We start from the raw sequence: 15,896 nt of genomic DNA, 5'->3' as shown, positions 1-15,896 counted from the left end.
CGCCACCTGCCTTTGAGTTCTGCTGGGATGTTATCTTCTCCTGGTGCTTTGTTATTTTTAGCCTTTTGGACTGCATCCCGTACCTCTTCTGTTGTTGGGCCCAAGTTACCTTCAACATTATCTGTTTCTTCTTTTTCTTCTACAATTTCTTCTGGGCGTGCCTGTTCTTTATTAAGTAAGGAATTAAAATGCTCCTTCCGAACTTCTATGATCTCCACTACCCACACACATACTATTTCTCCTTTCTTATTCTTACACAAGTTAAGTCGGGGCTGGAAAAATTTTTTTTACGTTTCCTACTCCTTTATAGAATTTCCTGATCTGCCCTCATTTAAAATCCATTGAACTACATGATGACTACTCTTGTTGCCGCTCAGCCACTAGGTTTGTCTAGTGAAAATTCATGCAGTTATGTTGTGGAGGGCACCTGTATGTGTCGAATTCTTATTTAGCTTACTTAATAATAATAACTCTACAGTAATTTGATTTGATTTAAAATGATACTACGAAAAAGAGTAAAATGTATTATTTTCATCAAGAGTGGGAACTATACTTTTATGTTGTTTGATTTGCAATGCTTCCATGGCTATACCCAAAAAAGGAAATTTAGAAAGGCACTTCAAATCACTCCATGGTAAATGCCAATCGGATTTTCTGCCTAATAGTAACCTTAGAAAAAATAAATTAAAAGAACTTAAATCCAGATTATTCGTGCAACAAAATTTCTTCATGACACCTAATTTACAATCTAAAGCAGTAACTGTAGCATCATTTAAAGTGAGTCATCTTGCAAAAAAAATGCAAAGCATTTTCTGATGGTCAATTCATCAAAGACACATTTTTTGAAATAACAGATTCTCTTTATGAAAATTTTAAGAACAAAAATGAAATTAAAAGTGCTCTTCAAGATCTGCAATTATCTTGAAATACTGTGATGTGATGCATCGAAAAAACGAGTAAAAATGTGAGCGAATAATTGCATGCTCATATTTCTAATTGTGTATCCTTTTCTTTACAACTGGATGAATCTACAGACGTCAGTGATAGGCGCCTCTGTAGCCAGGTGGGAAGGAGCAGCAGTGCATAGCACACGCTTCTTGATTAGACCAGGGTTCGAGCCCATCACTACCAAATAGGGAGGATGCAGAAAGGTCAGGGAATGACCACCGCATATTCCCGGAGCAATATGGCCTTGGTTGCTAATGCTCCTAAAAACCAAATAACAAACAAACATCAGTGATACAGCTCAATTGCTCGTTTTTATTCGTATGGTTTTCAGTGATTCTGTCCACTAGAGAAGAAATGCTGGATATGGTTTCGTTAAAAAAAAAAGAACTAGAGGTCTTGATATATTTGATGCATTCAAAAATTTTATTGAAAAAATTAAATTGCCACTTTTAGCTCGTATCAATAACAACAGATGGATCTAAAGCAATGACGGGGCATCTTAATGGATTCATCTCATTGTGCCAAAAGGATGATGAATTGCCATATTTTTTGAGTTACCACTGTATCATCCACCAACAAGTGTTAGCCAGCAAAAGATTAAATACTAAAAGTGTTATGGACATAGCTTCCAAAATCATGAATTCCATCAGAAGACAATCTCTTCAAAAGAGACTTCAAGATGCAACTCAATGAAAATGAACCAGATCTGATATTACACATAGATGTGAGGTGTCTAAGTCAGTAAATCTCTACAGAGATTTTGAAATTTGCTGAATGAATTAAAAAAATTGTTGATCAAAATTTTTTGGGGAGATGATTATCAGCAGCTACAAGATTACGGAGTGGTTGTGTGTGATCTGGCTTTTTTCACAGATTTTACCAGTAAATTAAGCGATCTGAATTTGGAATTACAAGGAAGAAATAAGAATGTGGTCGACATGATTAGTAGTGTTTCTGCATATAAATATCAATTTTTAGTAATGGCTAAGGATCTAAAAGGAAAAAAAATTCAGTCATTTTGCAAATATGCAAGATCATTTGCAAAAGTATCCTGTTTTTGAATTTAATAGTGAGAAATATGTTTCTGAAATTGAGAAAGTTGTGGATAATTTTGAAACCAGATTCAGTGATTTTAAAACAATTCAAGACATTGTTCAATATATTTCTTATCTATTTAATGTCGACTTAGATACGAAACAAATTTGAGAAAAAATTGCTAAGATTTTTCAGGTGGAGAATTACTTAAATGAAATTATTACATTGTGAAACAATATCTTCCTAAAAGCCAGATCATCAGGAAAATTTTTGGAAATATGTTTGCCAAGAAAAGTACCCAAATGTAAAAAAATGCAGTAAACTTTTAAATTCCTGTTTTGGTTCCACATATCTTTTGTGAATCGGCCTTTTCATGTTTGAAACAAACAAAGACAAAGAATTGCTCTACTCTTACGGACTTTCATGCAGAAGATTCTTTACGTTTGGCCTCATCACAGTACATCCTCAATTTTGAAAGCTTGGCAGATGACATGAAAACACAAACTTCACATGAATTTAAAATAAGAATTCTGAATTGTATCTAATTTTAAAATTTATGAACATTTTTCAATATGTGTTGATTAACTTTTTTAACCATATGCAATGAAATTCTTGAGATGGTAGATCAAAGCACATTTTGAACAATAAAAAAAAAAAGCAATCGCATCATAAATTAAGTTGGCCAACCCTGCTATAAAGAAACACATTAGCAGAGCAGAGGTGGGCAAATGTGTTTCCTGTTCACAAAGAGGGATCAAAGGGTGGTGTGAGCAATTATAGACGTGTAAGCTTGACTTCTGTTCAAGGGAAAATAATGTAGTCGGTAGTTAAAAAAAATATTGTAGGATCATCTTAACAGGAATGAAATTATACTGAAATCACAGCACAGGTTTGTTGGAGGGGTATCCTGTGTAACTGATCTAATTACCTACTATGTTGCAGTAAAAAAGGAAATGGCTGCAAATAATGACATTGTATATTTAAATTTCAGTAAGGCTTTTGACACTGTTTCACATGAAAGGCTACTGTGCAGATGGAAGCAGTGTACCATTAGTGGCAAGTTCCTATTATGAATGAAGGTAGGGTTGAGTGGCAGAAGACAAAAAGAGTGTGGTTATAAATTGGCGCTGCTCTTCTTGGTCTAATGTTATTAGAGAATTACCTCAGGATGCAGTTCTGTCCCCCTTACTGTTTACAATATTGTTAATGATATTGACTATGGCATGCCGAGCTTATTATCTAAGTTTACAGATATACAAAGGTTGGTTAATGACAAGAATTAAGGCATGCTACTGCATCGACTGATGAATTTGCCAGGTAGGCTGAGAAGTGGCAGTTGAGGTTTAACATTGGTAAAAAGCAAGGTCAAGGTATGACATATGGGCACTAGTAATCTTAGAATAACATACCAGTTAGGTGGTACCACACTCAGGGAGGTGGAGAACAAAGGAGACCTAGGGGTAATTGTATAATCTGACATGAAGTCCTCTGGGATGTGTAGAGAGGCTGCTAACAGCTGATGGAGTTCTGTCAATGACATATAGGAACTTTGTCAGCAGGGATAAGGTTGTTATTGTTATTTGGTTTTTAGGAGCATTAGCAACTAAGGCCATATTGCTCCGGGGATATGCGGTGGTCATTTCCTGACCTTTCCGCATCCTCCGTATTTGGTGGTCACGGGCTCGAACCCCGGTCTGATCAAGAAGCGTCTGCTACGCACTGCTACTCCTGCCAACCTGGCTACAGAGGCACCGCAGGGATAAGGAGGTGATTATCTAATTGTATAAGGCAAAGGTTAGGCCATATCTTGAGCACTGCATACAGGTCTGAAAGCCTCATCTTAAGAAAGATGTGGATCTCTTGGAACAGATGCAGAGAACAGTAAATATATTTAAGAACATAAAGGACACAAAAGACTTCTGTTCTGCAAATTGAAATGCTTGAAAACTAGCCACTTGCAAGAGCTGAAGTGTTTAATGCTTCAAATGGATTGAGTAAATTTAATTATGATAGTATTCTTAATCCTTTCTCGGATAATGTGTACAAAGGGACATAAACTTAAATTGAAAAAGAATGGCAGCAGGATAAATGTGCAAAAATTTGCTTTCAGCCAGTTATTGGTTGTCGGAATAAACTACAATTTGGTGTCGTGAAAATAGGTAGTTTGGATAAATTTAAAGAATAGTTAGATATCACTAGAGGGGATGGACAGATAAGGTGGGTAGTGGTGTGTGTGTGTGTGTGTTTTTTTTTTTTTTTTTTTTTGCTATATAAGCTTGCTTTCTTACATCATTTGCCAATAATACTACCACCACTAATAATAATAATAATATCAAACTTCTTTTTTTTTTATTTATTTATTTTATTCTGTATAGTCCTCTGCTTTGACTGTATAATCATGGATTTACTTCATACAGTCAATAAACTGTAATAAATTATTTGAATATTCTTAACAGTAATGCAGAAAACTAGAGACAAAAGATGAACTTCATGAAAGCTGTAGGTTATTTTTGTTGTGATCCTGGTTAACAATTTTTTGTCTGATTCAGATTTGTATTTATTGGTTTCACCAATAAATACAAATCTGAATCAGACAGAAATTTAATATGAAGATGGTACATTATGACGAATATATACCACAAAACTAATGACTAGCAAGCATTTTGTGTTCTTCCAATTGTTAATAGATTGATTGCGCTGCAAAAAGTGAATAAGAGCTATGTTTGATTAAAAATACTGAAACTTTTTTAAGTTTCAGTATTTTTAATCAAATATACCCAGATCTTTGGCATAACATGGCCTTGACAATGCACCCTGCACACACACACACACACACACTACTCGGACTCCCTCCAGTCACTATCTGTCTGAGTAGAGGCAGCAAGATTATACACTAGCTAATCCGGAAGCCTCCTAGAGAGTTACCAATAGGTTTGGTCCAGTGTACTAACTAGCGGCCGGCCTGCGAAGGCCGTTTTAGAGCTGTGCTCTCGAAATGTAAAGAAGTTTGGATCTCACCATGGTGTTCATAACCTTAAAAGACATCAATCATGCTGCAGGATGGAAGAGATGTGGGAGGGTTGACTGGAAGTTAGCTCTGGAGACTAAACATGGGTTCCACCACTTAAAGCCTCCAATAAGCAAAGTGGTGGTATTGCACTGGTTGATGAGAGTCATCTACCACCTAGTATTGCCTGGTAACACAGAGGGGTGGCATTCCTGCATGTGGTGTGGGCACCACACCTCGACCCCTGGTTACATTGGTTCACACCTGGGTAGTCACCCACAGTGCACTTGCACATGGGGGTTATACCCAGGATTACTAACAGTCCCACCATCGTGAAGGTGCAAGCAGAGGATTTGGCAGTCACAGACTGTCTGGACTTCACCGAAATTGGGTCCACTTGACTTGAGTGTTACCTGAACATCAGTTCCATCAGCATTTTAGACTCCCAGGTTGCAAGCACAGCTTGTCTGGCATATCTGAGAGAATGTCTGCGACAGCCGACATTCTGGAATTTGGGGAGTACAATGTGTACAGGAAGGGAGGAGGGATTATGCTGTTAGTTAAGAAACACATAAAGGACCAATAATAGTAGTAATAACAGGAGGAAGGAAATTCATTGTAGCTTTCATGATCAGTGTTATCGGATGTAGTACCTGCTATTAGCAGCAATCTTGAGTAAGAGGGAGACCGAACTTTTAAGAAGTTTGAGGATATTATAAACATGTTAATTAAAGTTTACAAAAAAAAAGTTATTTGGCAAATTTTGAATTGTAATTTCGGTTTTCCGTGACTATATATATATATATTATTTATTTATTTTTTTAATGATATTTTGAATTGTAAATATTCTCACATTCAACAGAAGTTGAGAACTGGAATGCCTAAATTATGTATTTAAGAAAAGAAAATGTTAATTGTTATTTGAACTGATGAATAACCACAGTTAAATATTTCAGTTACCTTTTATAGAATTGTGTGCTATACTTTTTTTCACTTTAACTTATATAATAAATTATTTTTTGAAGGAGTTTTAGTGGAGCTGATTAAAAAATGTAAACCAGGATCCAGTGTTATCAGTATATGTGAAGCAGGTGATAATCTTTTACAAGAAGAGACTGCAAAAGTATTCAAAAAAGAAAAAGAACTGAAAAAAGGTAATAATTTTATTAGTGCTTTTTATGCTGCCTACTGTTATTCTTAACATGTAGATTAAATTTGTTAAGGAAGATACTTCTTAAGTTTGTCATTACGGCCCCAGCTAATAGAGAAGTTTTTCTTAAATTTTTGCCGTTTTATTGACTTAATTGGCATATTAATTTATTTTCTAGAAGTAGCTTTATATTCCTAGTATCAGAGACGTGGTGTCGCACAGATATAAGGAATGCAGAATTGGAATTTGGGGAGTACAATGTGTACAGAAAGGATAGGAAGGGAGAAGGGATTATGCTGTTAGTTAAGAAACACATAAAATCTAAGTAAGTGCATCCAGTTGACATAGATGGACAGTGCAATGTGGAGTCAGTTTGGTATGACATTAGCACTGGGAAAGCAAAAATAAGGGTAGGAGTTGTTATAGGCCTAATGACTCTGATGAGTAGAATGAGCAGTTATACAGAGAAATAGTGGGCCAGTAAATCAGAGTGCCTTATAATGGGGGATTTTAATTTCCCAGATATTGACTGGAACCTGAGTTGGTCATTTGTACACTGGCAAAGGCAGGCTTTTATGGATTTATTCGATGATTGTTTTCTACATCAGCATGTTAGAGAGGCAACCAGAGAGAGTAACACTCTTCATCTGATTATCAGCAGTGATCACATTGTACTTATGTGGAATTTACTTAAAGATGTAACTACCATCACACGTAAAGGGAAAGGTTTTTGCTTTCATAAAGGTGACTACAATGGTCTCAGATATTTTTAAAATTCTGTACAGTATGACCAACTGATGATGTTACCAACAACAAATTCTAAATGGGAAGCATTCAAGGAAGTAATCTTGGAAGCTACTAGGCTTTTTGTTCCAACTAAGAAATACTGTTCTAGGTTTAGGCTCAAATGGATATCAGATGAACTAATAAGACTCGTGACAGAGAAGAAAAATGCATGGGATTCATATAAATTGTCAGGTGACAATAATTCATATAAATTATCAGGCTTATAAATTATTAGGTGATATAAGCTGGTCTGTAATCAAGTCACAAAGGAGTTTAGGCAAGCGAAGGCAGAGTATGAGAAATCTTTGGCAAAGGATGCAAAGAAAAACAGCAAAGATTTCCTTACTTATATAAACTCTAAAAGGAAGGGGATTAATCAGATTGGTCCACTTGATATCAAAGGTTTGAATGTAAAAGATCATTCTCAGATAGCTGCAAAACTAAATGAGTATTTTGCATCTACATTCATATATGAGGAGTTATTCAAGGAGGAGAAGGCCAGATGTTTATCAAACTCTAACAGGGAGTTAAAATGATTTTGCAATAACAGAGAACAAAGTGGAGGAGAAATTGTTGAAATTAAACATCAGAAAGGCGCCTGGGGTGAATGGGATCTATCCAGTTATATTAAAGGAGGCAGCAAAGGAAGTAAGCAAACCATTAGCCATGATTATGAGAGCATCCTTCTACAGGGGAAGTCCCCGTGGACTGGAGATGTGCAAATGTATCTCCAATTCATAAAGGGGGACCAAAGGGTGACACAAGTAATTACAGACCTATTAGTCTAACTTCTGTTCCAGGAAAAATAATGGAATCACTGGTTCAAGAAGCATTGCAGGATCATCTACACAAGACTGCAGTAATAATTCAGGCTCAGCATGGGTTTCTTAAGGGGAAGTCTTCTCTGACCAATTTGATTGGATACTGTGACGTGGTCACTAAGGAACTGGATGCAAAAAAAAATAATTTTGATATCATATACATGGATTTCAGGAAAGGTTTTGATAGTGTTGCACATGGAAGACTACCGTACAAATTGGAGCAGTATGGCATTAAGGGCAAGGTGCTTCAATTGATAAAAGGATGGTTGAGTGGGAGAAGACAGAGTGGTAATCAATGGACGCTGCTCTCCATGGACTAATGTTATTAGTGGTGTCCTTCAGGGTTCGGAGTTGGGACCATTGTTGTTTTGTATATTTATCAATGATATTGATGAAGGTGTGTCAAGGTTTGCAGATGATACAAAGGTTGGCAGGGTTGTTAGTAACAATAATGGCAATATGCTACTCCGTCTGGATCTAGGTAAGTTGGGCAGATGGGCTGAGAAGTGGCAACTGAAGTTTAACATTGACAAATGCAAAGTACTGCATATGGGTAGCAATAACCGAAGAGAAATGTAGCAACTGTGTGGTACTACACTCAGGGAAGTGGAAAGTGAAAAAGACTTGGGGGGGGGGGGTCATTGTGCAGTCAAATATGAAGTTCACTGAGCATTGCAGACAGGCTGCCAGGGCAGGTCATGGAGTCTTGTCAGTGATATCTAGGAATTTTGCTAAATGGGGAGGTGATTATCCCATTATACAAGGCAATGGTCAGGCCTTACCTAGAGTACTGTATACAGTTCTGGAAGCCTCATTTTAATGAGGATATTGAGTTGCTAGAACGAGTACAGAGAAGGGCAACAAGACTGGTGGGGAGACAATGGGGTTATTTCAAGAAGAAAGGCTTAAGTTCTGTAAATTGCAGTGTCTGGAGACTAGGCACCTGTGAGGTGATCTGATTGAGGTGAATGAAGCCTTGAATGGATTGAGCAGGCTCAATACTGATGGGATTCTTCATCCTCCTCAGATTACAAATCTGAGAGGGCATAAACTGAATTTGAGGAAAGGCAGTTGTCGAATAGATGCACAGAAATTTGCCTTTAGCCAGCTATGAATGTTAAAGCTTTGAATGTTGGAACAAACCTCCGATTGTTGTAGTGGAGCTCAACAACTTAAATAAGTTCAAGAAGGCAGAACTAGACAAACATTTGGTGAATGGATGGGTGAAATGGGAATGGGGGTTTTTTTTTTTTGGCTGATGCTATATAAGTTTGCTTTCCTGCATCATATGCCACTAATAATGCTAATGCTAAAGAATCAAATCTTCAGAGGCTTTTTTTTTTTTTTTTTAATTCTCTCTCCAAATTGTATTGGTTACACTACTTCTCTTGTCTTAGGAGGGAATATGCAACCATTGGATTCCCCTTCCACTCAAATGTTGCAACAAAATTGTATAAATAATACCATGGCCGTAAACAACAACACCAACATATAGTTTTAAATGCAGCCTTATTACAAGTTAGTGTTTAATTTTGCAACAGTTCTTGGAGATGGCTTCAGTAATTCTGTCAGTTGTGACAAGTCAAGGCTTTAAAAAGGTTTAGAAAAGTTTTTTAAAAAAATATGAAAATGGGATCAAAAAAAATTGAGACATTAAAAATATAAAGCAGTTTTATTGAGCTTGTGATGGTTACTCCTTTTTGACATAACTGTTAGGTCACTGCACCTGTCCCATCTCTCTCTCTCTCTGTCTATTTAAAATAATAAAAAAATATATTTTTTTAATATTAGGGTTTAAATATGTATAATTTTCTAATGTGGTGTCGATATGCATTCTGTTATATACACTTAAGTGATCACTGAATTATGACCACCACATTCCTAATGGACTATGCTGCTTAGTTCGCAATATAAAAGCCGAGAATAGCTTTGTATGCTAGAACAGTGATAATTTTCATCTGTTCATGCAAGCTCAAGTAATAAAGTAACAGTTATGGAATGTAGGAAAGATAACAGTGGAGTTTCGGAGGGCATGATTGTCGGAACTTGTGCATTAGGTGCTTCCATATCAGAAATAGCACATCTTGTTAATTGCTCGTGGTTCAGTGTGGATAAGGTCGGCAGGAGATGGTCAAACCACCTCCTGCTGACAGAAATGTTAAGTATTACACAAGGTGGATACTCCCGGTGAGCGAATGGTGCAGTGCATTTTGTGGGCTCATTGGCAGGTCACTCAATGACAGTTGACATTGCAATAAAGTATGGGGATTGCAATAACAATATCCTAAATGACAAATGCACCGCACATTCAAATGTGTCGGGTGTTCCACAGCAGATGACACAAGAGACACCCTCTCCTCGTCACAGATTGATCGTCAGTGGCAAATGCTGTGGCAGTGGTTGCTTAATATGTGGTATGTTTTGCAGAGTGCCCCTGGTGTGTAGGAATCAGTGGTTCCCTGGTTGAGGTGTACCAGCAGCTTTTAGGAGACCATGTGCACCTTGTCACATTGTATTTTTTCCCAGACATAAATAAGACTTTCCAAGACGATAATGTGCTGTGTCATCAGTCCCACACTTTGCAGTGGTTCAAAGAACACAGTGATTTATCTCTCATTTTTATTGGCCTACAAATCCACCTGACTTCAATCTAATTGAACACCTGTAGGATGGTTCGAAATCTATGGACATGCAACAGTCGTCTGTTCTGGCAAGCGTGGCTGTAGATCCCTAAGACATCTAGTGGACTAAATGCCTATGCGAATAGCAGCTGTTATCCATGCGAGCGGCAGCCCAACACGGTATTAGGTAGGTGGTCATAATACCATGTTGGGCTGCCGACACGGTATTAGGTAGGTGGTCATAATTCAGTGATCACTGAGTGTATATGTATTTGTTTGTTGGATTTAAGACAATTTAAAAATTGTCTAACACTTTAACATAGCAATACACTGACTTTACAAAATCCTTCATGTAACCAAGCCAGGGGTTAAGAAATTTAACTTATTATGATTGTTAGTCTCCTTTACTGAAACAAAATACAAATATATGAAGAAGAGAGCAACAATTCTTAGCACAGAGCAATTCTAAAATAGCAAGTTATGGAAAATGACTGCACCCTTAAATCTCATGTTCAGGTTCAAGTATTTCTTTGAACAAGTAAAAAGTTAAACTTTTCTAAAGTGTAACTGTCTGAACTTCCAGCACATGCAGGTCTGAAATGCCTAGTTTCTATACAGTATTTTAAGATATTTAACAAATGTATAAATCACATGAAGACTTGGACTCCAAGCTATAAAAAGATCCTTTAATTAACTTCAGCAAATTAATTTTTTTACATTTGTCTTGCACATTCATATTGTTGACTTCAGCTCTATTAATGCAATATTCAATTTCAAAACTTACTAACTTAATGGTAGCAACCAGAATAACTCATCAGAAACAAGCAATGTATAGTTTTAAATGATATTAACCCTGTTCCTTTTAACAGAGTTCATAAAGATATGAGCATTGCAATAAAAGTTATCTTTAAATTGACAGTTTATCTTGTGTTTAACTTCTTCATTGGTTTTGTAGCCTTTACAAAATTCCATTTAATGGGCCACTTTTTTGAACATTTAGGCCTTTTGAAGTACTTTAAATCTCTCTCTATACTCAATGAGTCCATTTATTAAAGAGTATAAACTCTTAGTGTTAACAGAGTGGCAAATGGTGCAAGAAAGCAAGCTTACAGCATCAGCAAAAAAAATAAAAAAAATCCATTTCACCTATCCCACCCCTCCAGTAGTTTGTCTAGTTCTTCCTTAAATTTATTCAGGGTATCCACCTCCATGACGACATATGTAAGCCTGGTCCAGCATTCAACTGCCTATTGGCTGAAGGCAAACTTCTGCACATCTATTCTGCAACCATCCTTCCTCAGTTTGAATTTATGCCCCCTTTTGCATAGTGAGCAAGAGGAATCCTATCAGTATTGCTCAAGCCATTCAAAGCCTTAAACACCTCAATTGGATCATCTCTCAGGTGCCTAGTCTCCAGATGCTGCAATTTGTGGAACTTAAAGCCTTTTCTTCCCCTTCTCTGTACCCATTCCTGTAGTGCTCAAGATGCAGCCTAACCATTGCCTTATACAATGAGATAATCATCTCCTTATCCCCGATGGCATAGTTCCTGTATATCATTGACAAAACCCTATGATCTGCCCTGGCAGCCTGTCTGCCATGTTCATATCAGACTGTACAGCTACCTCCTATTTTTCTAAAATGAAAATTTATTTAACCTTTAAAAGTTGTAGAAATCTTCAAACAGTTGGCAACTTTATTTATGCTGGGAAATAATGCTTTGTTTTTATCTATAAAAACATCTGTTTGCAATTGCATATTCAAACGTTCATTGTTTGGAATCATGATAGAAAATACATTATTTCTTGTCTGTTAATGTATCCTCAATAAGTATAAATAATTTTAGCAAAACTTAAAATTGAATGGAAAAAAACCTTGTTTAAATTTCCTGAAAATCTATTTACGTCAGGTTCCTGACATAGTACTAGCAACAATATATGGCAGAAACAGAAGAATTGGCTAATTGCTAGCTATGATGCATGAAAGAAAGGGCATGTTCAGTAGAATGTCCGGAACGTCAGTTATCCAGAATAATTTGAAAGACTGATCTTCCTTCCTTTTTTTTTTTTATTAATGGTAGTACACTCAAGCGTTTAGGGCATAAGCCTCAAGCTATGAAGGAGTCTAGACTATGTATAAATATAGTGCAAACGCATCAGAAATACATAGCTATATCTGAATAAATCAGAATATTAGTAAAACGGCATCGTTTTAAGTTATATCTCATATTGTGAATACCTTCACAACGAGTTGCCATGATATTGCACTACTTCGAATAAGTAACGCTTCACCTAAGGAGAAGACTAATGTTACTTATTCTCAGATGGATACCACCACCCAGGTGGCACCGTTTCAGGGCTATTTGGCCCTTCTTCGGTGGGTGGGTAGGTACCCGAGTGATGCAATGATGGCAAAACAGTTATGAAGTATAACTCCACAATATGAGAGATGCCTGATGGTGTATCATGTATTTAGACTCAAGCGTTTAGGGCATAAGCCTCAAGCTATGAAGGAGTCTAGACTATGAAGAAGGGCCAAATAGCCCTGAAACGGTGCCGTCTGGGTGGTGGTATCCATCTGAGAATAAGTAACATTAGTCTTCTCCTTAGGTGAAGCGTTACTTATTCGAAGTAGTGCAATATCATGGCAACTCGTTGTGAAGGTATTCACAATATGAGATATAACTTAAAACGATGCCGTTTTACTAATATTCTGATTTATTCAGATATAGCTATGTATTTCTGATGCGTTTGCACTATATTTTTACATAATGGTAGTACAGTAAGCTCTGGTTATAATGATCACATTTGTAAATCGAATTTTGATTATAATAAGCGAAAGATCAAGTTTACTAGTGTATATAACAGATTGTACAAACAAAAAGCCCAATAAACCAAAAACTGCAAATTGTTTTTATTGTTTATTGTTTTATGGTTGTGACCTCTAGAATTCTACGTGACCTTCAGAAATATGCTTTAGAAAAATATCACAGAGACTACTGGGTTTTCTCGGAAACCATGAGTGAATTTCAGATTAGTTTAGCTCCAGATTCGGTAAGAGTAATATTTTCCCGAAACTGTATGATTTATTATTTTTCTCAATTTTTTGTAGTAAAATGTGAATGAAAAAATGCGTAGTTTTAACATTGCAACAAAAAATGGAAATTATTAATAGAATTAGAAAAGGTGAAATTTTAGGAAATCTCTCCAAAGAGTTTAATGTGGGGACTTCAGCAATATATATATATATAAAGAAAAATTCCAATGCTATAACAGAATTTGTGTCGATTATGGATATTGAAGGGGGATCTAGCAGGAAAAAGACATGTCGAAACCTTAAAATGCTGCTTTAGAGAGTGCACTTTATATTTTTTGTTTTCTTCAGCAAAGTGTAGGTGAACCAGTGTGTGGCCCAACGTTGTGTGAAAAAGCATTGGATTTTAATTGAAACTTAATAGGTAATGAAGATTTTAAGGCAAGCTCAGGTTGGCTGAAAAAACTTTAAACTGAGACACAGTATATGCGAACTAGATATTCAAGGCAAGAAACTTTCTGCAGACGAATCGGCAGCAGTGTCCTTTAAAAGTAAGTTTGCTTCGGTTATAGCAAATTATGAGAAAGAAAACTTTTATAATGTTGATGAGATGGGCTTATTATGGAAAGCATTACCAAGAAAAACCCTAGCCACTAAAAGAGAAAAGTCTGCACCAAGTTTTAAGATGAGAAAAGAACGAGTTACAATTGCTATGTGTGCAAATGCCCCTGGGATGTACAATTGTCTGTGCTTGTTATCAGTAAGTCAAAAAAACCAAGAGCATTTAAAAATCTTTCTAATTTTCATGTTTTGTATAAAAATCATAAAACTGTCTGGATGGATGTTTCTGTTTTCTGAGATTAGTTTAATAATTTTTATTTATTTATTTAATCTTGCCAGAAAAATTATCCGGTTTGATTATTCAGAAAATTTGGCTATCCAGAAAAGGACTGACATCATTTATTCTGGATAACTGATCCCCTACCATACTTTGATAAACTGAAGTAATGTTGCTGCATATAAACAAATGCTAAATTAATTATATTTATCATTGCTTCTAAGTAAATCAAATTAGTTTTTACAGTACAACTAGATAAAAATGATACAAGGAGTTGTAATAATATTCAGGTAAGTTAGCTGATAGTATAAAAAATATTAATCAACAGTTCATTAAGTTCATTGTTGAGGCTTAATAACCAGTTTTTTTCTAAAAAATTAAATTACCTCCCTCCCTCAAGGTGCATTATTTGCATTAAGTGTGAGAACTTTGTTGGAATTGTTTTAATGAATGGAAGTCTCTTTTATTACAAAACTAGAAAATCAAGTCACTTTGGTATAATTTAGAAATTCAGTAAATGATAGTTTTAGTATATCTGATCTTGATAGAATTTTTATTTCTTTTCATTTTAGGAATTGCATTTCCAACATGTGTATCTGTGAATAACTGTATTTGCCATTTTTCACCATTAAAGAGTGAGCCAGATTATATATTGAAAGATGGGGACATGGTTAAGCTGTAAGTAATCAGTTGGTTTGATTAGTTTGTTCTTAGTGTACATTTCTTTACATACTTACATCTTACAAAAGGAAATAATTTGGGCGTGTTGTCTGAAATATGACTATGTAGTGTTTCATGTCAAGATGACGATAGAGATATAAAAATAGAATATGGGCAGAATAAATATAGCAGTTTGAGATTTCTGGGTTAGAAATAAATAAAAGTAAATAGAAATCACCTTCATTGAAAAAGCAAATTCAGCAAGTGTAATAAACTTTGAGATTATAATTAGTTTCATATGATTTAACAGTGTTACAGTATTGGTTAGCCCATCAAAAAAATACTTTAGACATTGTAAATTTTTGTGTTATTTTATTTATTTAATTTTTAGTTTATTAATGGGAATGGATAGAATTTTTTCCTGTATGTAGTGTCTTTTCAATTAATTACTACTTATTTAAACCAACTATACTGTTTAGAGAAGGTTAGTTGTAATTACTATGCAGATAGTTGTTGGGTATACTGGAAGTGCAAAAAGACTACAGCCTGAGTACAAGATCCAGTTCAAACAGTTATATATGCAAAACGTATAAGAATTTCTTGTGCAAGCAATGCAGAGGTACATGCAAAGAGAATGACAGTTATAAATACTCACTATGATTCAGATTTCTGTAATATTGGTTTAATATGGGTATTTTCCAGCATCACTAATTCTGTTCATTTTTGAAGGATTTGTCATTGACTCATCCAAGGCTTAGATGAAGAAAACCTAGAAATTAAAAAAAAAAAAAAAAAAAAAAAGGTGTGTGTGTGTGTGTGTGTGTGTGTGTGTGTGTGTGTGTGTGTGTGTGTGTGTGTGTGTGTGTGTGTGTGTGTGTGTGTGTAAATTCAAATCGTACCATACTCTTCAGTACCTTTTAGGGGGATTATAAACAATTTGCCACTGGCAATAAACTATTTAAGTGACTGGACAGAGCTGTGGATTTTGGATATCTTG

At 35.7% G+C, this 15,896-nt stretch overlaps 1 protein-coding gene across 2 annotated transcripts in view; it reads left to right on the top strand.

Annotated features, from left to right (window-relative positions):
• The window catches only part of LOC150076053 (proliferation-associated protein 2G4), a 164,832-nt gene that overhangs the window by 38,378 nt on the left and 110,558 nt on the right, over nt 1-15,896 (top strand). For both annotated transcript variants that reach the window (XM_090387926.1, XM_090387927.1), the window contains exons 2-3: nt 6,016-6,144; nt 14,812-14,917. In XM_090387926.1, the coding sequence (XP_090244052.1) occupies nt 6,016-6,144; nt 14,812-14,917 (235 nt within the window). The remainder of the gene's footprint in view (nt 1-6,015; nt 6,145-14,811; nt 14,918-15,896) is intronic.

The sequence above is a fragment of the Mastigoproctus giganteus genome, chromosome 13 (assembly GCF_048544385.1).
Source record: "Mastigoproctus giganteus isolate SK-2022 chromosome 13, ASM4854438v1, whole genome shotgun sequence".
NCBI classification, from domain to species: Eukaryota; Metazoa; Arthropoda; class Arachnida; order Uropygi; family Thelyphonidae; genus Mastigoproctus; species Mastigoproctus giganteus.
Note: the sequence above shows the minus strand (reverse complement) of the source record. Positions and strands in the feature narration are given on the sequence as shown.